We start from the raw sequence: 17,527 nt of genomic DNA, 5'->3' as shown, positions 1-17,527 counted from the left end.
ACTGGATCATCTCATTCCTCGCTAGGAGAACTCAAAGAGTCCGACTTCCCCCATTCTACTCAGAGGCCACCGAAGTCATCTGCGGCGTACCTCAAGGATCCTCACCCAGTCCCACCCTCTTCAACGTCTACATGAGTCCTCTCGCCTCCATCGCGCGTCAACACAACCTCAACATCATCTCTTACGCCGACGACACCCAGCTAGTCCTTTCCCTCACCAAAGACCCCAACACCATCAAATCCAATCTTCACGAAGGCATGAAAGAAGTAGCCGAATGGATGAAACAAAGCCGCCTAAAACTCAACTCAGACAAAACGGAGGTGCTCATCCTAGGATTTTCCCCCTCAGCTTGGGACGACTCTTGGTGGCCCTCCGCTCTGGGCACAGCGCCCACACCCACAGACCATGCACGTAACCTTGGCTTCATCCTAGACTCCTCTCTCTCGATGTCCAGACAAGTCAACGCCGTCTCGTCCTCCTGCTTCAACGTTCTTCGTATTCTCAAAAAGATCTTCCGCTGGATCCCCCTCGAGAGAAGAAAGACTGTCACCCACGCATTGGTCACGAGCCGACTGGATTATGGTAACACACTTTACGCCGGAATCACAACAAAATTACAGAATAAACTCCAGCGCATCCAAAACGCGTCAGCGAGACTCATATTAGACATCCCGCGCCAAGATCACATCACCGGTCATCTAAAAGACCTCCACTGGCTTCCCGTCAACAAAAGAATTACTTTCCGCCTTCTCACCCATGCACACAAGGCCCTCTACAATCTAGGACCCGAATGCCTCAACACTCGTCTGTCCTTCTACAAACCCACCCGTCAAATAAGATCATCCAATCAAGCCCTCGCCGCAGTCCCGCGCATCCGGAAATCCACCAAGGGAGGCAGATCCTTCTCCTTCCTGGCTGCCAAGACCTGGAACTCACTCCCCACCCACCTCCGCCTTATGCAGAACCACATCTCCTTCAGAAAAGAACTTAAGACCTGTCTTTTCGACAAATAATGAACCCCTTCCCCTAGCGCCTTGAGACCCTCTGGGTGAGTAGTGCGCTATACAAATGCCCGAACTTGAACTTGATCTATCTATGTCTATCAGTATTTCTTTGAGTATTCTTACTGGTAAGGTTATCAGGGTAACATTATCATCTTGGTAATAGTTGTCTTTCCCATCATTGAGAGTAGGAGTGTTTTTCAGAAGTGCTGATTCTTTACGTATGTTTTCATCTATCGCTTCTGGTTCATTTCTGTATATTTGCCCCCCAGGATATGTTATAGTATCTGGTTTCCATTTCTTTTTTTTTTTTTTTAAACATTTTTATTGATTGCAAGAAATGATATGATTCATTACAATTCATTTCGATACTTAACATGCAAATAAAGTTAATATAAACAGCAACAAAATTTGAGGAATAATAACAGCGTATAGTTAATGTATAAACCTATAATTCACATTAGCTCTACTATTACAGTAATAAGCTACTAGAGCAGATAAACAAGGCTAAACTAAATCATGTATCTTGGCTTTCAAAAAAGTGCTTCCATATCTTTTCTTTTCTCAGAAGAGCTTTAGGACCCCTAAGTTTAGCTAAGGCAAATTCCATAGTTCTAATTTCATAAACCAGAGCTAGCCAATCCGCAACATTAGGGGGTTCTTTAGAAATCCAGACTCTAGCTATTGTTAATCTAGCACATGCTAGCAAAATCGTTAAGAGATCCTTATTGGGATAGTTCCCGTCTTGGATGTCTAATAATACCATTTGTACCGTAATATCCGATGAATTTATCTGGTTAAATTGAAGATAGTAAGATATACGATTCCAGAAATTGGAGAGTACAGGACATGAAAATAGCATGTGTTCAATTCCAGCCGCGTCCGTGTTACATTTAGCACACCTAGATTTCTCTGTCATCGAGTTACCATGTGCCCATCTGGATATTCTTTGAGGCGTGTAATACAATTCCGTAATTGTCCTATATAGCTGCATTTTCAACTTAGACGAGTGAACTATTTCACTTAAATGAGTTAGGGCATTTCCAATTTGTGTTGAATTTATGTTTTGATTTAATCTACGAGACCATTTGGCTGCAATTTGAGATGTGTTTTCGCCCTTCTCCTTAATAAGCCATTGATATCCCAACCTGATTAATGATTTAGTTTTTTCTGAGTAAATACCTTCAATAATATCAGATTGTTTAACTTCCGTTATTTTCAGTTTATTCCAGAAATAATCTCTTATTTGTCTATATTTAAAATGCATGTCATCCGTAAGCCCGTTTGTAATTTTTAAATTCTCGAAGTCCCTCAACCCAGTAGTGCAATAAAGATCTCCCAGTGTGCTGATATCCTGTCTAATCCATCGATTACCCAAGCCATCCGAAAATATGTCAGGAAGACCCGGATTGTTCCATAGTCTAAGTTCAGTATTGTAAAATGAACTATTACTAATGTACAGAATTTTATCCCAAATTCGTATAGCATGTTTAGCAGTCTTGAACTTTACTCTTTTAAAATAATTTGGATCATGTACCCGTAGTAAAAATTGATTAGCATCTGCCCCCAACATGTATTGATGAAAAAATAAAGAGGGAGTATTTTTAAATAGGCTCCTAGTGCGTAAAAGAAAAGTAGCTAAAAAATAACGAGTAAAATCCGGTAAGGTAAGACCCCCTTTAGAGATTGGAAGTGTCAAAAATTTTACCGCCCTTCGTGCTTTTTTATACCCCCAAATAAAGCTGCTACAAATGCCATCTAATTTTCTAAAAAAAAGCTTATTTGGTTGAAGCGGTATAGCTCTGCACAAATATAGTAACTTGGGTAAGATTTTCATCTTTATCAGGTTTAGTTTCCCTAACAAACTCAAAGGTATCTTGTGCCATTTTTTAAAACTCGCAGCTGTTTCTTTAAGGAATAACCCATAATTTAATTCCACAATTCTCTCCACTTTAGCGGTAAGTTTAATACCTAAATATACGGCTTCTTTGCAGGTTTTGTAGTTACATATAGCCGGAGTATAGTTAAGTATAATTTGAGTTTTGTTAACATTTAGTTTATACCCGGAGATTTTCCCATACTTATGTGCTTCTTCTATAATTGCAGGCATAGCTTTACAAACATCCGGTGTATATATTGCAATATCATCCGCGAAGGCAGTTAGTTTAAGGGTTATATCCCCATGTTGAGCTGGAATTATATTAGTTTGATCATTTAAAGCATTTAGAAAAGGTTCTAGAGATAAAGCAAATAATAATGGGGAAAGAGGGCATCCCTGTCTTGTACCTCTTGCAATCTTGAAGTTGTCAGAGTCAATACCTCCATAGCTGATCACGGCTCGTGGATCGTCATAGAGAGATTTGACCCAATCTAGATAAGAACCATTTATGCCCATTTTAATTAATACTGACCACAGATATTCCCACCCCACTCGGTCAAATGCTTTTTCAGCATCTAACATTATCATACCGAGTGGGGTGTTAGTAGTTTCAGCTACATCCAGAGCAGTTATGGAAGTATTAACATGCAATGTAGTATCTCTACCAATCACAAAGCCATGTTGTTGGGGATTAACAATATCCAGCATATGGGGTGCTAACCGATTGGCTAAAATTTTTGCAAAAATTTTCACATCAGAGTTGAGTAGAGATATAGGCCGGTATGAGCCACACTCTTTTTCCGGTTTTCCCTTCTTCAGAAAAAATACGATTTTAGCAAGTTTCCATGAAGATGGTGATTGTTTAGAGACAATAATTGAGTTAATGACTTTTTGAAGTAATGGAGCCAGCTCTTGATAACACAGTTTATAAAGTTCCCCTGGTATGCAATCCTCACCTACCGCTTTACCTAATGGTAAATGGTCGATAGCCAATTTAATCTCCTCAGTAGTGATATCAGTATTTAACTGCTGAATTACTTCATGATTTAGTGCTCCCGATGGCCCTAAGTATTGATCTAAATATTTTACAACCTCTGCTTCATTCGATGGCTCCTCAGGGGTATATAAGTGTTGATAAAATTTTACGAATTGCTTTAGTATTTGATCCTCTTGTCCATATATCACTGAATCTAGTCCAACTATTTCCTTTATTCTAGTTTTCGCTTTTCTATCTGCAGTTTTAAAAGCCAATATTTTCCCGATACAATCCCCACCTTCATACTGATCTACCTTGTATTTATGTAGTTTAGTTGCATATCTTTCTCTCAACACTTTTCTGAGTCCAGCTTGCAGTTCCACCAATTGTGCTCTAAGCACCTCAATATCGCTTTTTGATTGCAAAGTCGCTTCAGCCAATTGTGTTTCCAGATCCAACAATTTAGATGTCATATCTTTGTTCTTGTTATAATTTTCTGCATTGAGCCTGTATACATATTGCTGGACACACCCTCTAATACTACACTTACAAGCATCCCATACCATATTGATACTAGCTGTATCGACATTTAACTCAATAAACTCTTGTATGTGTTTTTTAATTAGTGAAGTGAACGTTTGGTCAACTAGCAAATGTCTAGGAAAAGTGAACTTTCGTGGCTTTACATTCTGATTTTCGATATTAACATCCAGAAGGAGAGGGTTATGATCCGAAGTGACTTTGGGACAGATTTCAATCGCACAATTATCTAAGATTTGTTGTGAGGCCCATATCATGTCAATCCTAGAGCATGACCTGTGCGGGGCGGAATAGTAAGTAAAGCCGGGCACCCCAGGATGTTTAGACCGCCATAAATCTCTAATGTTGTTTAATCTTGCAAGCTCTAAAATTGCAGCTCTTACTTTATACATTCTTTTAAAGTTCATTGGCCCCGTAGAGTCTATTTTATAGTTCATAACACAGTTAAAATCTCCAGCAATCATAGTTTCCCCTTCCCACTCTAATAGTTCTAAACTTAGGTCTTCATAAATTTTAGGCTTATCAATATTTGGGCCATATACCACACACAGTACCAGCTTAGCCTTCACTCCTTGCATCTGTGCTATTACCCATCTACCTCTAAGATCAGAGGCAGTTTTAATTATCTCTAGTGGGAGTGTTTTTTGTTTTAAAATAGCAACCCCCCTTATGGTCTCATTCAAAGAGGTACAAACAACCAATTCATAGCCTAGTTGGGTTAACACCTTTCTGTCTTGATATTTTATATGAGTTTCTGTCAGCAGCACTATATTGGGGTTATACAATTTAATCTCTTCCTGTACTAGTTTTCTTTTACTTTTACTGTTTAAGCCATCTACATTCCAGCATAGAATTCTTAGCTTAAGCATTTATTTAATATTAATCGTAACTATGTTGTTCTCCTTTTCCTCAATATGTTTTACCTTCGATACCATTTCGTTTCTACGTTTCCTAAACAAAAATACATCGTCAAGTCTTGCAATCATATTTTTTACTTTTATCACTTATAGTATCTGGTTTCCATTTCAATCTAGTCTCTTTCAGATAACATCTCTCTTGTTGCATTCTGATGTACTGTGACTATGCAAGATTTGCTCCAATTTACTCTAAGAACCCGAATGTCTCTGAATGTTTCCAGTGCCTTAATGACTCTTTCTAGATCTATATGTAAGAATTAAAGGAATTGCAACATATTATTCTCATGTTATAAATGTGGTATTTGTTTGTACCTCTTTTTATGCCTCTATAACCCAGTCCTGATCTTAATAGGTTAGTGAATGATTCTTTTTCTATGGCGAATATCAGAGGGAATAGTGGCCATCCAGGATGTGTCTCCCCTGCTCACATTGTACAGTGCCAAGATATCTAGGACTGTATATAGCCTTAGGGTGCGGTTGGTGATCTCCAGGCTTGAAACTCACTCCCTAGTCTCATTTCTATCATTACTGTGTGCGAGTATTGCCCATTTATAGTGTCAAATCATTCTATTTTCCCCCAATAGTAACCAACTTCCTATCCAATGCTGGATCTCTGACCTCAACGCCCTTAACTGTCCGCTTAATCTTTCAAACTCTGCAAAATCCCTAGGTTTCATCCTAGACAAAAATTTGACTCTGAAGGATCATATCAACAATGCAGCAAAAAGAACACTTTTCACTCTTAAACACCTCAAAAAAATCAAACCCTTCAGCCCGCAAAATGACTTTAAATGGGTCGTTCAATCACTAGACCTCTCTAAACTTAACTACTGCAACGCTATTCTCACTGGAGCTCCTAAATCTCACCTGGCCCCCCTCAGACCTGTACTGAACATGGCTGCCAGGCTTATTACCAACTGCAAACGCTTTGATCACATCACACCTTCCCTCAAATCCCTTAAATGGCTCTCCATAGAAGGAAGATGCATCTACAAGACTGCCTGTATCACCCACAAAGCTCTTCACTCTCAATGTTCAGTTTTCTTAACCAATAAACTCACAAGAGCGGGAACCCCCAGAACAATTAGAAGCGCTCATTCCCTTCTCCTTGTTCCCCATTACTAAAAAAGAAATCCACCCAGACTCGCTCCTTCTCAGGAAGTGCGCCTAGCATCTGGAATCAACAAAAACCAATTGGGTGACCTAGTTAAGTGGGGATTTGTACATTAAGTGAACAGTGGTTCTGCCACCTAGCATGCTTTCAGAACCCAAAAAAAGTTTTGTGTAATATCCTTCTATTAAGATCAGATTTTCATTTAATGATAACCATAGTAACAACTCATAACTAAAGAAACTCTACCATAAACTACTCATACAATTCTGAATAAGTTTAGGATTTTTACGACAAAATCATAAAAAATAAGCAAAGAGACAGGATATTTGTATTCACACAGATATGTAGTGCACAACTACACTTATTAACGAATATGAGAAGTGAAAATAAATAATATGTTTACATATATATCACAACACAATTAACCCCTTGTGTGCTTCTGTCGGCCAACAGCTGTCGCGCGCACTACCTTGGTAGTGCTGCGCATTTCTGTTGGCGGGCGTGGCCCCGCCCACTCGCTGAACCGGCGGAATTGCAGCTGCGGTTAAGCGACAATGACATAATCAATACATATATATCAAAACAATACATTTAAACACAGCGTGGGATACATGAAAAGTGTGATTCAACCAGTATGAGCATCAGAAATGCTTGTGCATCTTGTTCTATGTTTAGAGTAAATATTGGACGCAGTATGCATTTTACTTCTGTCACTTAACAACTGTCTAAATAAATGATGTAGTTCAGAACAAAATCTTTTTTCATGATTTTCCATGATTTCAAGTTAAAGATGTAGTAAATGAAACACAACATTCAGAATCACATTAGCATAACAGTTGACACCTGAACCATTTTCCAACTGGTATCCTACAATGCCATCAGCACTTTTCTAATTTTTTTTCTTTAGGCCTTCAACTTTCTCTTCAATTTCTTTCTTAGTTTCAGCCTCAGTTGAATGTTTGATTTATTTCAGTTTTTGACACACTACACGTTTCTCATATATTGGATATTCACCTAATTGAGGAGCATAAAGTCTTCTTAAACGATTGTACTCTCTTACACTGTTTGCATCAGCACTAAGCTTTTTCTCATCAAAATCTATCAAATACAAATCAGATCATGTTCTTACTCGAGGCAATACAACATATGTCATTCCCTCTTTGAACACCGTGCTCCCAATATTTACAAAAGCTCTGTCTATACTTAAACCTTAAGATGTATGAATAGTTACTGCATATGCTGAGACCGAGGAAACTGTTTTCTACAAACATACAAGCAGAAATCGTACAACATAACGCCCAATCTGTTTTACCTCATTAAACTGGTCAAATTTTATAATCAAACATTCTATTCCATCTCTGTTTTGAACATTTACAAAATTAACCTTTCCCATTGCTCCATTTACTAATCCTTCTTCTACATTCAAATTACGCCACGAAATTACTCAACAGTTTTTACATACATGTAAAGTCTTTTCTAATCCTTCAGTTTTAGATACAGACTTTTTCAAAGAATCCAATTTAGCCTGTAGTTTTTCAGGAAGAAGAATTGTCACTCCCTGGTGTTCAATTTTGTCAATAGCTTTAATTTCCAGAATTTGTTGTTTTTCCAGTTTGAGAAGTTGTTCATTAAATGTAGAACACTCTTGCAGTGTAGGCATTCGGCAAACTATAGACTTGTTTTCTACAAGCCCATTGTACATTACTTCTGCTGTTTTGTCAGATGTAAACAAGTTCCTTAGTAGCCTACTTTGAAAAGCTTGTTTACCATGTTCCGTCAACATACCAATTCCTATGTCTTTAAGAATATTTTCATAATCTTCATCAGTTGCTTGTTGCATATTCTTAATAAGTTCTTTATATCTCACATTTGAATTTGCTTCTCCAAGGAATTCAGGTAAATCATCTCATGCATATTTAGCACCGCTAAGTGTTAGAAACCATGTATGTGTACCTAGGTTTCTTAACATTCATTTAAGTTCACCATGACATCGATACCAATATTCATTAGTGCTACCTTGGCATGTTATCAAATTCATTAACTGAGATTCTACATTTTCATCTCTTTCTTGAACTTTGTCTATAAACTCTGTTGCAGAAACATGTTGAAGATGAACTCCTGTTTTTATATTTGGTTTACTGCATATGAAAGTGCAGACAAAAGTGAAGATTAAATATATATGGAATGAAGTGCTGAAATCTTGGATCTTCACAATACAATTTGGTTGATCGGTACTCTGATGCTGGAATCCGTACAACTCACTCATCAAATCGTCCACCTTCTCCAGTGGGGAATAGCTGTGGAAAACAACAAGCCTCTAAACTTTTTGTCCCATACACTTATGGGAGTTCCCTTTGCTACTTATATTTGAAATATTTCAATACTGTTTCATATGATTTTTTCTAAAGCAAAGGATGTATAGTATAATGTTCTTAAATCTCTTCAATCCTCGACTTGTCTACTTTTTCAATTTGTCCACTTTAGGTCAGTGTTTCATCTTGTAAGCATATTACTTGTTCATCAACATTTACATTCTTATAATAAATATTATTCTGTACCAGGTATAATGTAGCCTTTCGAAGTTTATAAACATCTACAAGCTCTTGCCAGATTTTTTAAATCTTTGTTGGCACACCATTTACAAGAAGAACTACTTGCTCATTTTCCTCTCTCACCACACCAAGAGACTTTTTGCAAATCTATTGGTAGCAGCTTAGCTGTTTTAGGCTCCTTACGAACTATGGCCTGAAATGGGTATGGATATTGAATAAGAATAGAAGTGTATATATTTAGATCTGCTGGTTCCTGACGAATAGGTACCAACTCTAACTTGTTATGTACTGCTGTAGCTGGCATTTATTTTCTTCTAATTTGTGGTAACAGTACCTACAAATAACTTGATCACTGGCCAACACAAACTGACCTTCTACAAAACCAAGACCAAATTCCTGTCAATTATCATTTTATTATTTTTCACTTCTTAAATATAAATCAACATTTCTAGTTTGACTTCTAAAGTGAGTACTTAAACAACAAATCCAAATATAGGGGTTGATTAGGATGGCGGACGGACAAAGCCTGTCCGCCCTCCTGTCGTAGCATGGGACCGTCCGCCCTAACGGCGGAGGTCCCGTGCACCGAATTAGGATGCACCCGCCACAGTGGCGGGTGCATCCCGCATTTTTAACATTGCATCATGAAAGAACCACCCGCCGCAATGCTAAAAATGCATGTTGTGCGTTTCAAAGCACAACATGACAGGCACCGCGCAGTGCCTGCCATGTTGTACTTTGAAACACAGGGGGGTGCCATAGGTACCCCCCCATGTGCACCCCCCACCCCCCCCCCCCCCCCCCCCCCCCCCTTCACCCTGGGGGCCTGCAACGGGCCCCCAAAGGAAAGACCGTTTGCCTTTCCATGGCGGCATTGCCGCCACAGAAATGCATTCCCCAAAGCTCATCCTAATATGGCTGGCGGTGTATGATAGACACCGCCACCATATTAGACCTTTTCTGCCACTGTCGGAAGGCGACCGCGGCGGAAAAGCGGCGGATGGTCTTCATGTCGCCGCTGACACCCCAGCCATTCTAATGTGGCGGGGGTCTTTTCAGGGAGGATGGCGGACGGATTGCCCCCGCTGGGCCGGCGGTGGCTACCGTCCGCCAATCTGTCAGCCATCATAATCGACCCCATAGTTCGGTTTTCAGACAAAACTGTGTTCAACTTTGTAATTTCTTCTGCAGAATCATCAATACTAATCTCTTCCCCCTGTTCTTCAACACCTACTATTATCAAACTCTGTTTCTCTACACTCTTCTTCAGCACCAAATAAACGAAACTGTATATCATCACAATCTTTCTGTAATCTGATACAAAACCATGCAAAAGAGCTGTATTCATTTCACTTAAACATAATGCAGGAGTTTGTACATAGTAAAGTCTCCTTACTAACTTACACATTTCAGAGTGGTGTACAGCTAACATTCTTAAATGATGAAAAGTATTTTGGCACACTTTTCTTCAGAGAATGCCCTGCAACTTAGTATATTTTCTTATTTTACATGGATCTAGTCCTTGTAACATCTTAATCTTCTGTTTAACACTTTTTTGTGCATATTGTCGTAAATAAATCGTAATATGTCAATAGACTCCTGTCGAATAATGTAAATACTGTTACAATCCCACTTATATATATGAGCTTGTGTAAGCTTTCCTTGAACCTTTTCAGCCATTACTTCTTCAACATTTCTAGGAACCACTTTTTCCTTCGGAATGGGAGAGCCATCTTTCACCTCATAACATCGACCACTAGTATCAACTGCGTGGGCCAACAGACGCCCACACAGAGCCGAGGGAGCACACAGTCAGAACCCTATGTGGTGGTTTGTCCTCATGAAACTCGGAGCTCTGCTGAAGGCAGTCATGAAGACGATGGAATTAGGGAGGGAAAAGATCACTGAAACGTTAACACATCCTGCCCTGAGTGACCCATGATACGACTGGAAGGCTGTATAGCAGGTTGATTGCAGTATTGAAGGGGACTGGGTTGCTGGGGCCCTGGGGAGACACAGGATTCCACTCCTGCTCCTCTTCCCCCACCGCCGGTGATGAGCCCGCAACTACCAGGGAACTGTGCTGATGTTTGGGCTGCAGACATGGGCAGCTCAGAAAAAATCTATTCGTTGTACCCCCCACTCCATCGGGGGTGGTGATAGGCCCTTGATCGCTGATATGGGGAGATCTGAAAGAATCACTAGATCGCTCACATCCACAACATCCATGATCTGATCTGCATTCTGTGTTATTTTTGAGCAATGTTTAACGTTTGTTCTTTTCTGTTGTAGCATAGAGAGTACACAGTAGAGACCTGGGGTGACACCTCTCTCTGGTCTTGAGTGGGAGGGAATCTCTAACTGATGGTGCCGGGGTACTAGATGCACAGGGTAGAGTCATTCTGGTGCCTTTTTACAAATGTGTTCAGACCCCAGGTGACCATATTGATGGTGGCTGTCATCCTACCCTGTCAGGCGTTACTTAGATCTGCTCTGGCTTCCCCCCAAAGTGCAAATCTCCTCCCCGTCACCTTGGGTCCCTTCACCATGACTTCTCTTGTTCCGAATTCTATACTCTATGGAAAACCATGATATCAGTTAGCCATTAAAACTTTTTCCCTCCTACTTTCCTCCACCAGGTAAACAGTTCCTGTTATTGTGTCTACCCAGCCAAAAGGACTGTGTGTGTTAACTCCTCCCTCTCACCTTGTTGTGTAGGTTACAACAGATGCTAATCCTTGCTTCTCATGTAAAGTTAAATGAAGGGTTATTAGGATAGCGCTGTTACTTTCCTACAATAAAAACACAGTTGTGTATGTGCTAATGTACAAAATAGTTGCAAACCTGGGTATGCTAGCAATATAATCTCAGTGTAATCTTGGTTCTGTATTATCTAGGTGGAAATAACACAAATGCTCCATCATCAACACAAGCCAACCCTGGAGTAGTGGGAGTTAGTACGGGTGTGACAGTGCTGCCTGCATTTGAGTATCGGGGAACATGGATACCTATCCTGACAGTGACAATTCAAGGCAGTGCTAAAGCAACATAGTAAGTGGTATCTGCAAACGTGCAAGTATGGTGAAATTAGTTTCAAAGCATTCCTATGTATTTGAAGCATTTGCTTTCTACAGTTGTGTGTACCAAACATGTTTAGGTTAACCGCAAACTGTTCTGCTTAGATCACAAATTTATGTAAGTAATTAAAAATATAAAATGTCCTTTAAAAATTTTATTAGAAGGGATGTTAATGTTACGCTTTACTACCTAAAGTCCACAGAGAACTTTCAGTTATGACTATCTAGTCAACCGTAATTCCCCATGCACTGTGTATGATTCCATCAAGCATGACCTTATCAGTGACAACACTGGGCACATCACACATGATTTCACTTGGGACATCATCTTTGTCATCACTGATGTGCCATTGCATATGTTATATCATGGTGGTGAGAGGCTGCAGTTAGGGGACCCACAAACCTTGCATGGATCAGATAATAGATATTTTCTCAAAGATTAAATGTACAAGAAAGGCTGAAGGACCACTCCCTGTTAAAGCTGTCCATACATCTGTTATATTGATAAGAAAGACTTCAGTATAATTGACAATGAATAATTTTCATCTTTTGTCTTCATTCAAATTTCTGCAGTTATTTTGGGTAAGTATATCAAAGTTTCAGCGGGTAACTCAATTTCTCATGCCCCATGTATAATATCCTTTTCAATCTGCATAAAAATGTACAAGTTCAAACCTACATACATGTATGATTTTCTGTTTTAATGTTTCTTGCAAACTCATCATAGGGTACCAATTGTATATGCAAGCAAGTAACTCTTTTCCAAAGGACGTGGATTCAACAATAATAGTTTCTACCCGTAATTATGAGTGAACCTGTTGGAGCTAGTTGTGGTTAGGATTCAGTTGAAGAGCTTTGTTGGCTTGCAAATAACTTAAAACCGTTTGACAAATCTGCATGAAATGTGGCATAAAATGGTTATCACATTGAGATAACCTATCTCGTACTTTAACAGGTGTCTGCGGACCAAAATTTTAAAACCAAACCATTCCAGTGGAAGAGGGTAATTTTCTCCCATCATCCTCTAAATAATCCACTTCCTTAACAGGGTCTGAGGACCCTCGCAGTCTGATGGAATTCCTCAACAAAAACGTTTGCTGCTTCTGTTACTCAATGTGAGACTCTGAATCTACATCAACAAAAGGGAGACATCTTCCACTTTCTTCTCTGTAGAACGTGGACACAGGGTGCCAGGAGGAAGGCCAAAACCCGGAGCCCTACCTGACCAGTTCTTGCTCGCATTTTTAATTTCCGAGACAGGGATGCTATTCTGCAGGTGGCACCGGTGGCGCCGCCACTACGTATTCATAACTCTGCAGTGTCCTTCTTTCCAGACTACACAGCCACCGTCTCGGCGCATCGCAGGAGCTTCCTAGAGGTTAAAAAGAAACTGAGAGCCCGTGAATTGCCCTATTCGATGTTGTTCCCAGCAAAGCTACATGTCGTGGCAGATGGGAAAACGTGGTTTTTCGAGACACCGGAGGAGGCCCACGACTGGCTCGAGGAATGGCGGCGAGTGGAGGGTTCTGGGCGTTCTGACAGACGAAGACAACCCAGGGCGGAGGAGGACCTCAGAGCGAGAGGAGACGGCCAGCTGCAGGAGGAATCCAGGGAGTGAGGCTCTGTGTGGCAGTTTCAAACCACATTATGACAATATTGTTAGGCGCCTGACCAGACCCGCCACGGCTGAGAGATGGAGATGGACCTTTAAGTAAATATAGTCTTTGGGGCAGGGGACGAGTACGGTCGTCTTCGGACTTCCCGCTCCCTACACGCAAGTAACGTTTATGGAGTTAGGGACTAAGGACTCTGAGTTGGGGTGGCTGGCAGTTTTGAGTCCCCCTGGCAGGGAGGCAGGGAGGGGGGTGTGAGGGATGGGATTGTTCAAATGTTCTTGTCAAGTCCTATGTTTTAGCTTTAGCTACAGCACTTGGGTATGCAGCACTTACGCACCTGACACGCCTCGCCGGATATGGAGGTGAATGACCCACCGCACCTTACACCTGGTACATGCTCCTCGACTCAAGTGACACCTCTTTCCATGCTCACGTGGAATGTACAAGGCCTGGGAGACAAAATAAATCAGGGCCTGGTTCTACAGTGTATCAAACTGGGTTCAACTGCGGTAGTCCTACTGCAAGAAACACACCTCACTGGCACCACAAGCAAAGCGATGGACAGATGGGGGTACAAGATGGTGGCGCACTCAGAATTCTCAGTATGCCCACCCGGGGGGTGGGCATACTGGTTAAAAAACAATTTACGCTGATAGTACACAAAACCAAAACTGATGGTTCTGGGCGTTTTGCAGCCATAATCAGTCAATGGGAGGGGCGGGCCCTTAATATAGTTTCAGTTTATATTCCCCCTGCACTACATGCGGTGACACTCACGGATCTCAGTGAGTATTTGCTTGACCTCCCGGAAGGGGAGCTGCTCCTTGGCGGGGATTTCAATACCATTATAGACGGGACCATTGACCGATATCCTGCGAGAGTCGGTGACTCGGGTGTGTCTTGCCTTGGGAGCTTTTTGGAATCACTGGGGCTCACGGATGTGTGGAGGCGACACCACCCAACATTGCACCAATTCACATTTTACTCTGGGGTAAACAATAGCCTGCCGAGAATAGATTGCTTCCTGGAGTGGGGAGGTAGCCTTCAAAATATTGAAAGCATAGAGATTAGACCCAGGGGTATCTCCGACCACTCCCCTTTATTCCTACAGTACACTCACTACCAAAAGACACGGCGACGTATCTATCCGATATATCCGGGCTATTTGCCAGTCCCCAAGATTAGGAAGGCCGTCAATAAGGCGGCGGACCACTACTTCCAAGAGAACGCCACGTCGGTTAGCTCTCCGACCATCCTCTGGCCATCGCTCCATTACGGCACACAAGCTGGAGAAGCAGCTAGAGCTGTAGAACCTAGTGCTAGAGTTACATGACGCAGAGACCCAACATACGAACAACCCTACACCTGATACATCCCAGAGCCTACGTCTTAAACAGCGGCAACACAGAGAGTACCTTACGGACCTGACCAAACAGCAGCTAGAGGCCACACAACACAAGATATATGAAACCGGCGATAAAGCCGGAAAACTACTGGCATGGCTAGACAGGAGGGGCCAGGGTACTCGATGGATAGCGCAAATTAGTACGGAGGAGTGACGGGCAGCAACTGACCCGCGGACAATAGTGCACACACTAGCGTGACATTTTCAAACGCTGTATACATCGGCTTCGGTGAGGACACTGGAAGAGGCACTGACCTATATAAAGGACATTGATATGCCCAAGCTCACCCCTGAGGCGGGACTTGAGCTTGAGGCGGATCTCACGGTGGAGGAGTTGCAGGTGGCAATCGGATTGCTGCAGTCTGGCAAAGTGGTAGGACCAAACGGGATACCTATTGAACTCTACAAAAAGACTGCAGGGTCCATCGCCTGCACTTGCTAAGCATGTTCACAGACCGCTTAGTAGCGGGCGACCTCCCACTGGATCAGCGCATGGCAACCATAGTAGCTATACCGAAACCAGGAAAGCCTGCTCATAGGTGCACCTCATATCGCTGTTTAACGCAGAGGTAAAAATCCTTGCAAAATTATTGGCAATTAGGCTGACACCCTACCTTGCAGCCTTAATACACCCCACCTTGCAGCCTTAATACACCCAGACCAGTCTGGTTTCATGCCAGGTAGAAATACGGCCCTCAACCTGGTTGGCCCAGGTTGGCCCTTGCAGTCTTTCTTCAGTAACCAGCTGTTGTACTGTCACTAGATGCACAAATGGCATTTGATATTGTCTATAAGCCCTTCCTGTTTGCAGTACTCCATCACCTGGGCTTTGGACCTAACTTTTGTGCATTGGTTCGGCTTCTCTATGCTAAATTCATGGCTCACGTAATTGCTAATGGTCATATATCTAACGACTTCCCCTTGGCATGGGGCACGCGCCAAGGCTGTCCCGAAACGCCGCTGCTTTTTGCCTTGGTGCTGGAACCACTGGCGGCGTGGATACGGTGGGACCCAATGATACGGGGACTCAAATGGACGGAAAGCTGGGAGGATCGCATCGCCCAGGCTTTCCATAATGACTCTTCTAAATATCTGCACAACCTTTGGGAGGGCATCGGATTATACCATAAACTGGTCCAACTCGGTTATGTATGTGCTGCACGGCCCCCCACCGCAACTCCCCACGGGCTGTCCACTCCGGATTTCGGAGGGTGCATTTAAATATTTAGGTATATATATCACTGTTGACCCTGCGGACTTCTTTAAAAGTAATCTGCAACCCCCGCTAGATCGTCTTAAAAGAGATGTACGACACTGGGGGACCTTGCCGTTAACTTTGCTAGGAAAAGCAGCACTTTTTAAAATGATGGCCCTACCTCGCTTCTTATATGTGCTGGAAAATACGCCTTACCCAGTGCAGCCGAATTACTTCAGGGTGATAGCAGCCCAGGCCTCCAGCCTATTGTGGGGCAACAAACTGGCACGCATTGTGCAGTTCAAGTTGATATGATGGTGGAATAGCACTCCCAAACATACAACTCTATTATTGGGTGGCGCAATTGAAGGTCATCAACCAATGGTTGCATGCCCCGCAGTCAGACCCAGCATTTATGGCAGACAGATCAATACTAGGTACGAAAGGTATGCTGTCTTCACTCTACGACAAGAAACTAACCCCAGCAATGATAGGACCCTTAAGGCACACTGTTACCATTTGACATGCCGCTCAGGCTAAGCTGGGATGGCGAGGGGTCATGACCCAACTAACTCCACTGTGGGACACAAAACCACTGAGTAGGCTTAGGAACAGTAAGGGTTTTAGCCAGTGGGATGATAGAGGCATATCCACGGTGGGTGACATGTGGCACAAAGGCCAAATAGTTCCATTTGAGCGTCTCCAACAACAATATGAACTGGCACCCTCTGCACTTTTTAGATACACACAGATTAGGCAAGCACTAATGACAGCATTGCCACCTGATACTGAAGTCCCGGAGGCATAACCTATGGAAGACAGGCTATTGACAGACTACATGCCAAAAAAGGCGACTTCACTCACTTATCGCAAATTGGTGAACAACCTGCCAGACCCCACGGGGCCTCTGCGGGGAAAAATGGTCCCATGATGTAGGTGACTTTGACAACTCTGAATGGCAGGATGCGTTGGCCTCTCCACAGGAGGTGGGCATACCCTCATGACTTAGGCTAGTGCAGCTACAAGTTCTACACCGATCATTTTACACCAGGCACACCCTACACAGGATAGGTAAAACACTCCACCCTTTCTGCCTGTGCGGCTCTGGGGATAAAGGTACCTTTTTCCACACCATATGGCATTGTTCGAAAATTATGGAATACTGGACACAAGTGATGAGGACAATATCACAATCGGAGGGTGTCACTAGTACCGGAGCACAGGAGGTGTTTAATAAATGTGTGGGATCACAATG

At 42.2% G+C, this 17,527-nt stretch overlaps 1 protein-coding gene across 2 annotated transcripts in view; it reads left to right on the top strand.

Moving 5' to 3' along the window:
* Positions 1-17,527, top strand: part of MON2 (MON2 regulator of endosome-to-Golgi trafficking) — a 966,303-nt gene that overhangs the window by 299,131 nt on the left and 649,645 nt on the right. For both annotated transcript variants that reach the window (XM_086919098.1, XM_086919097.1), the window contains exon 11: positions 11,877-12,030. In XM_086919098.1, the coding sequence (XP_086775224.1) occupies positions 11,877-12,030 (154 nt within the window). The remainder of the gene's footprint in view (positions 1-11,876; positions 12,031-17,527) is intronic.

Source organism: Lissotriton vulgaris, chromosome 1_1 (genome assembly GCF_964263255.1).
Source record: "Lissotriton vulgaris chromosome 1_1, aLisVul1.2, whole genome shotgun sequence".
NCBI classification, from domain to species: domain Eukaryota; kingdom Metazoa; phylum Chordata; class Amphibia; order Caudata; family Salamandridae; genus Lissotriton; species Lissotriton vulgaris.
Note: the sequence above shows the minus strand (reverse complement) of the source record. Positions and strands in the feature narration are given on the sequence as shown.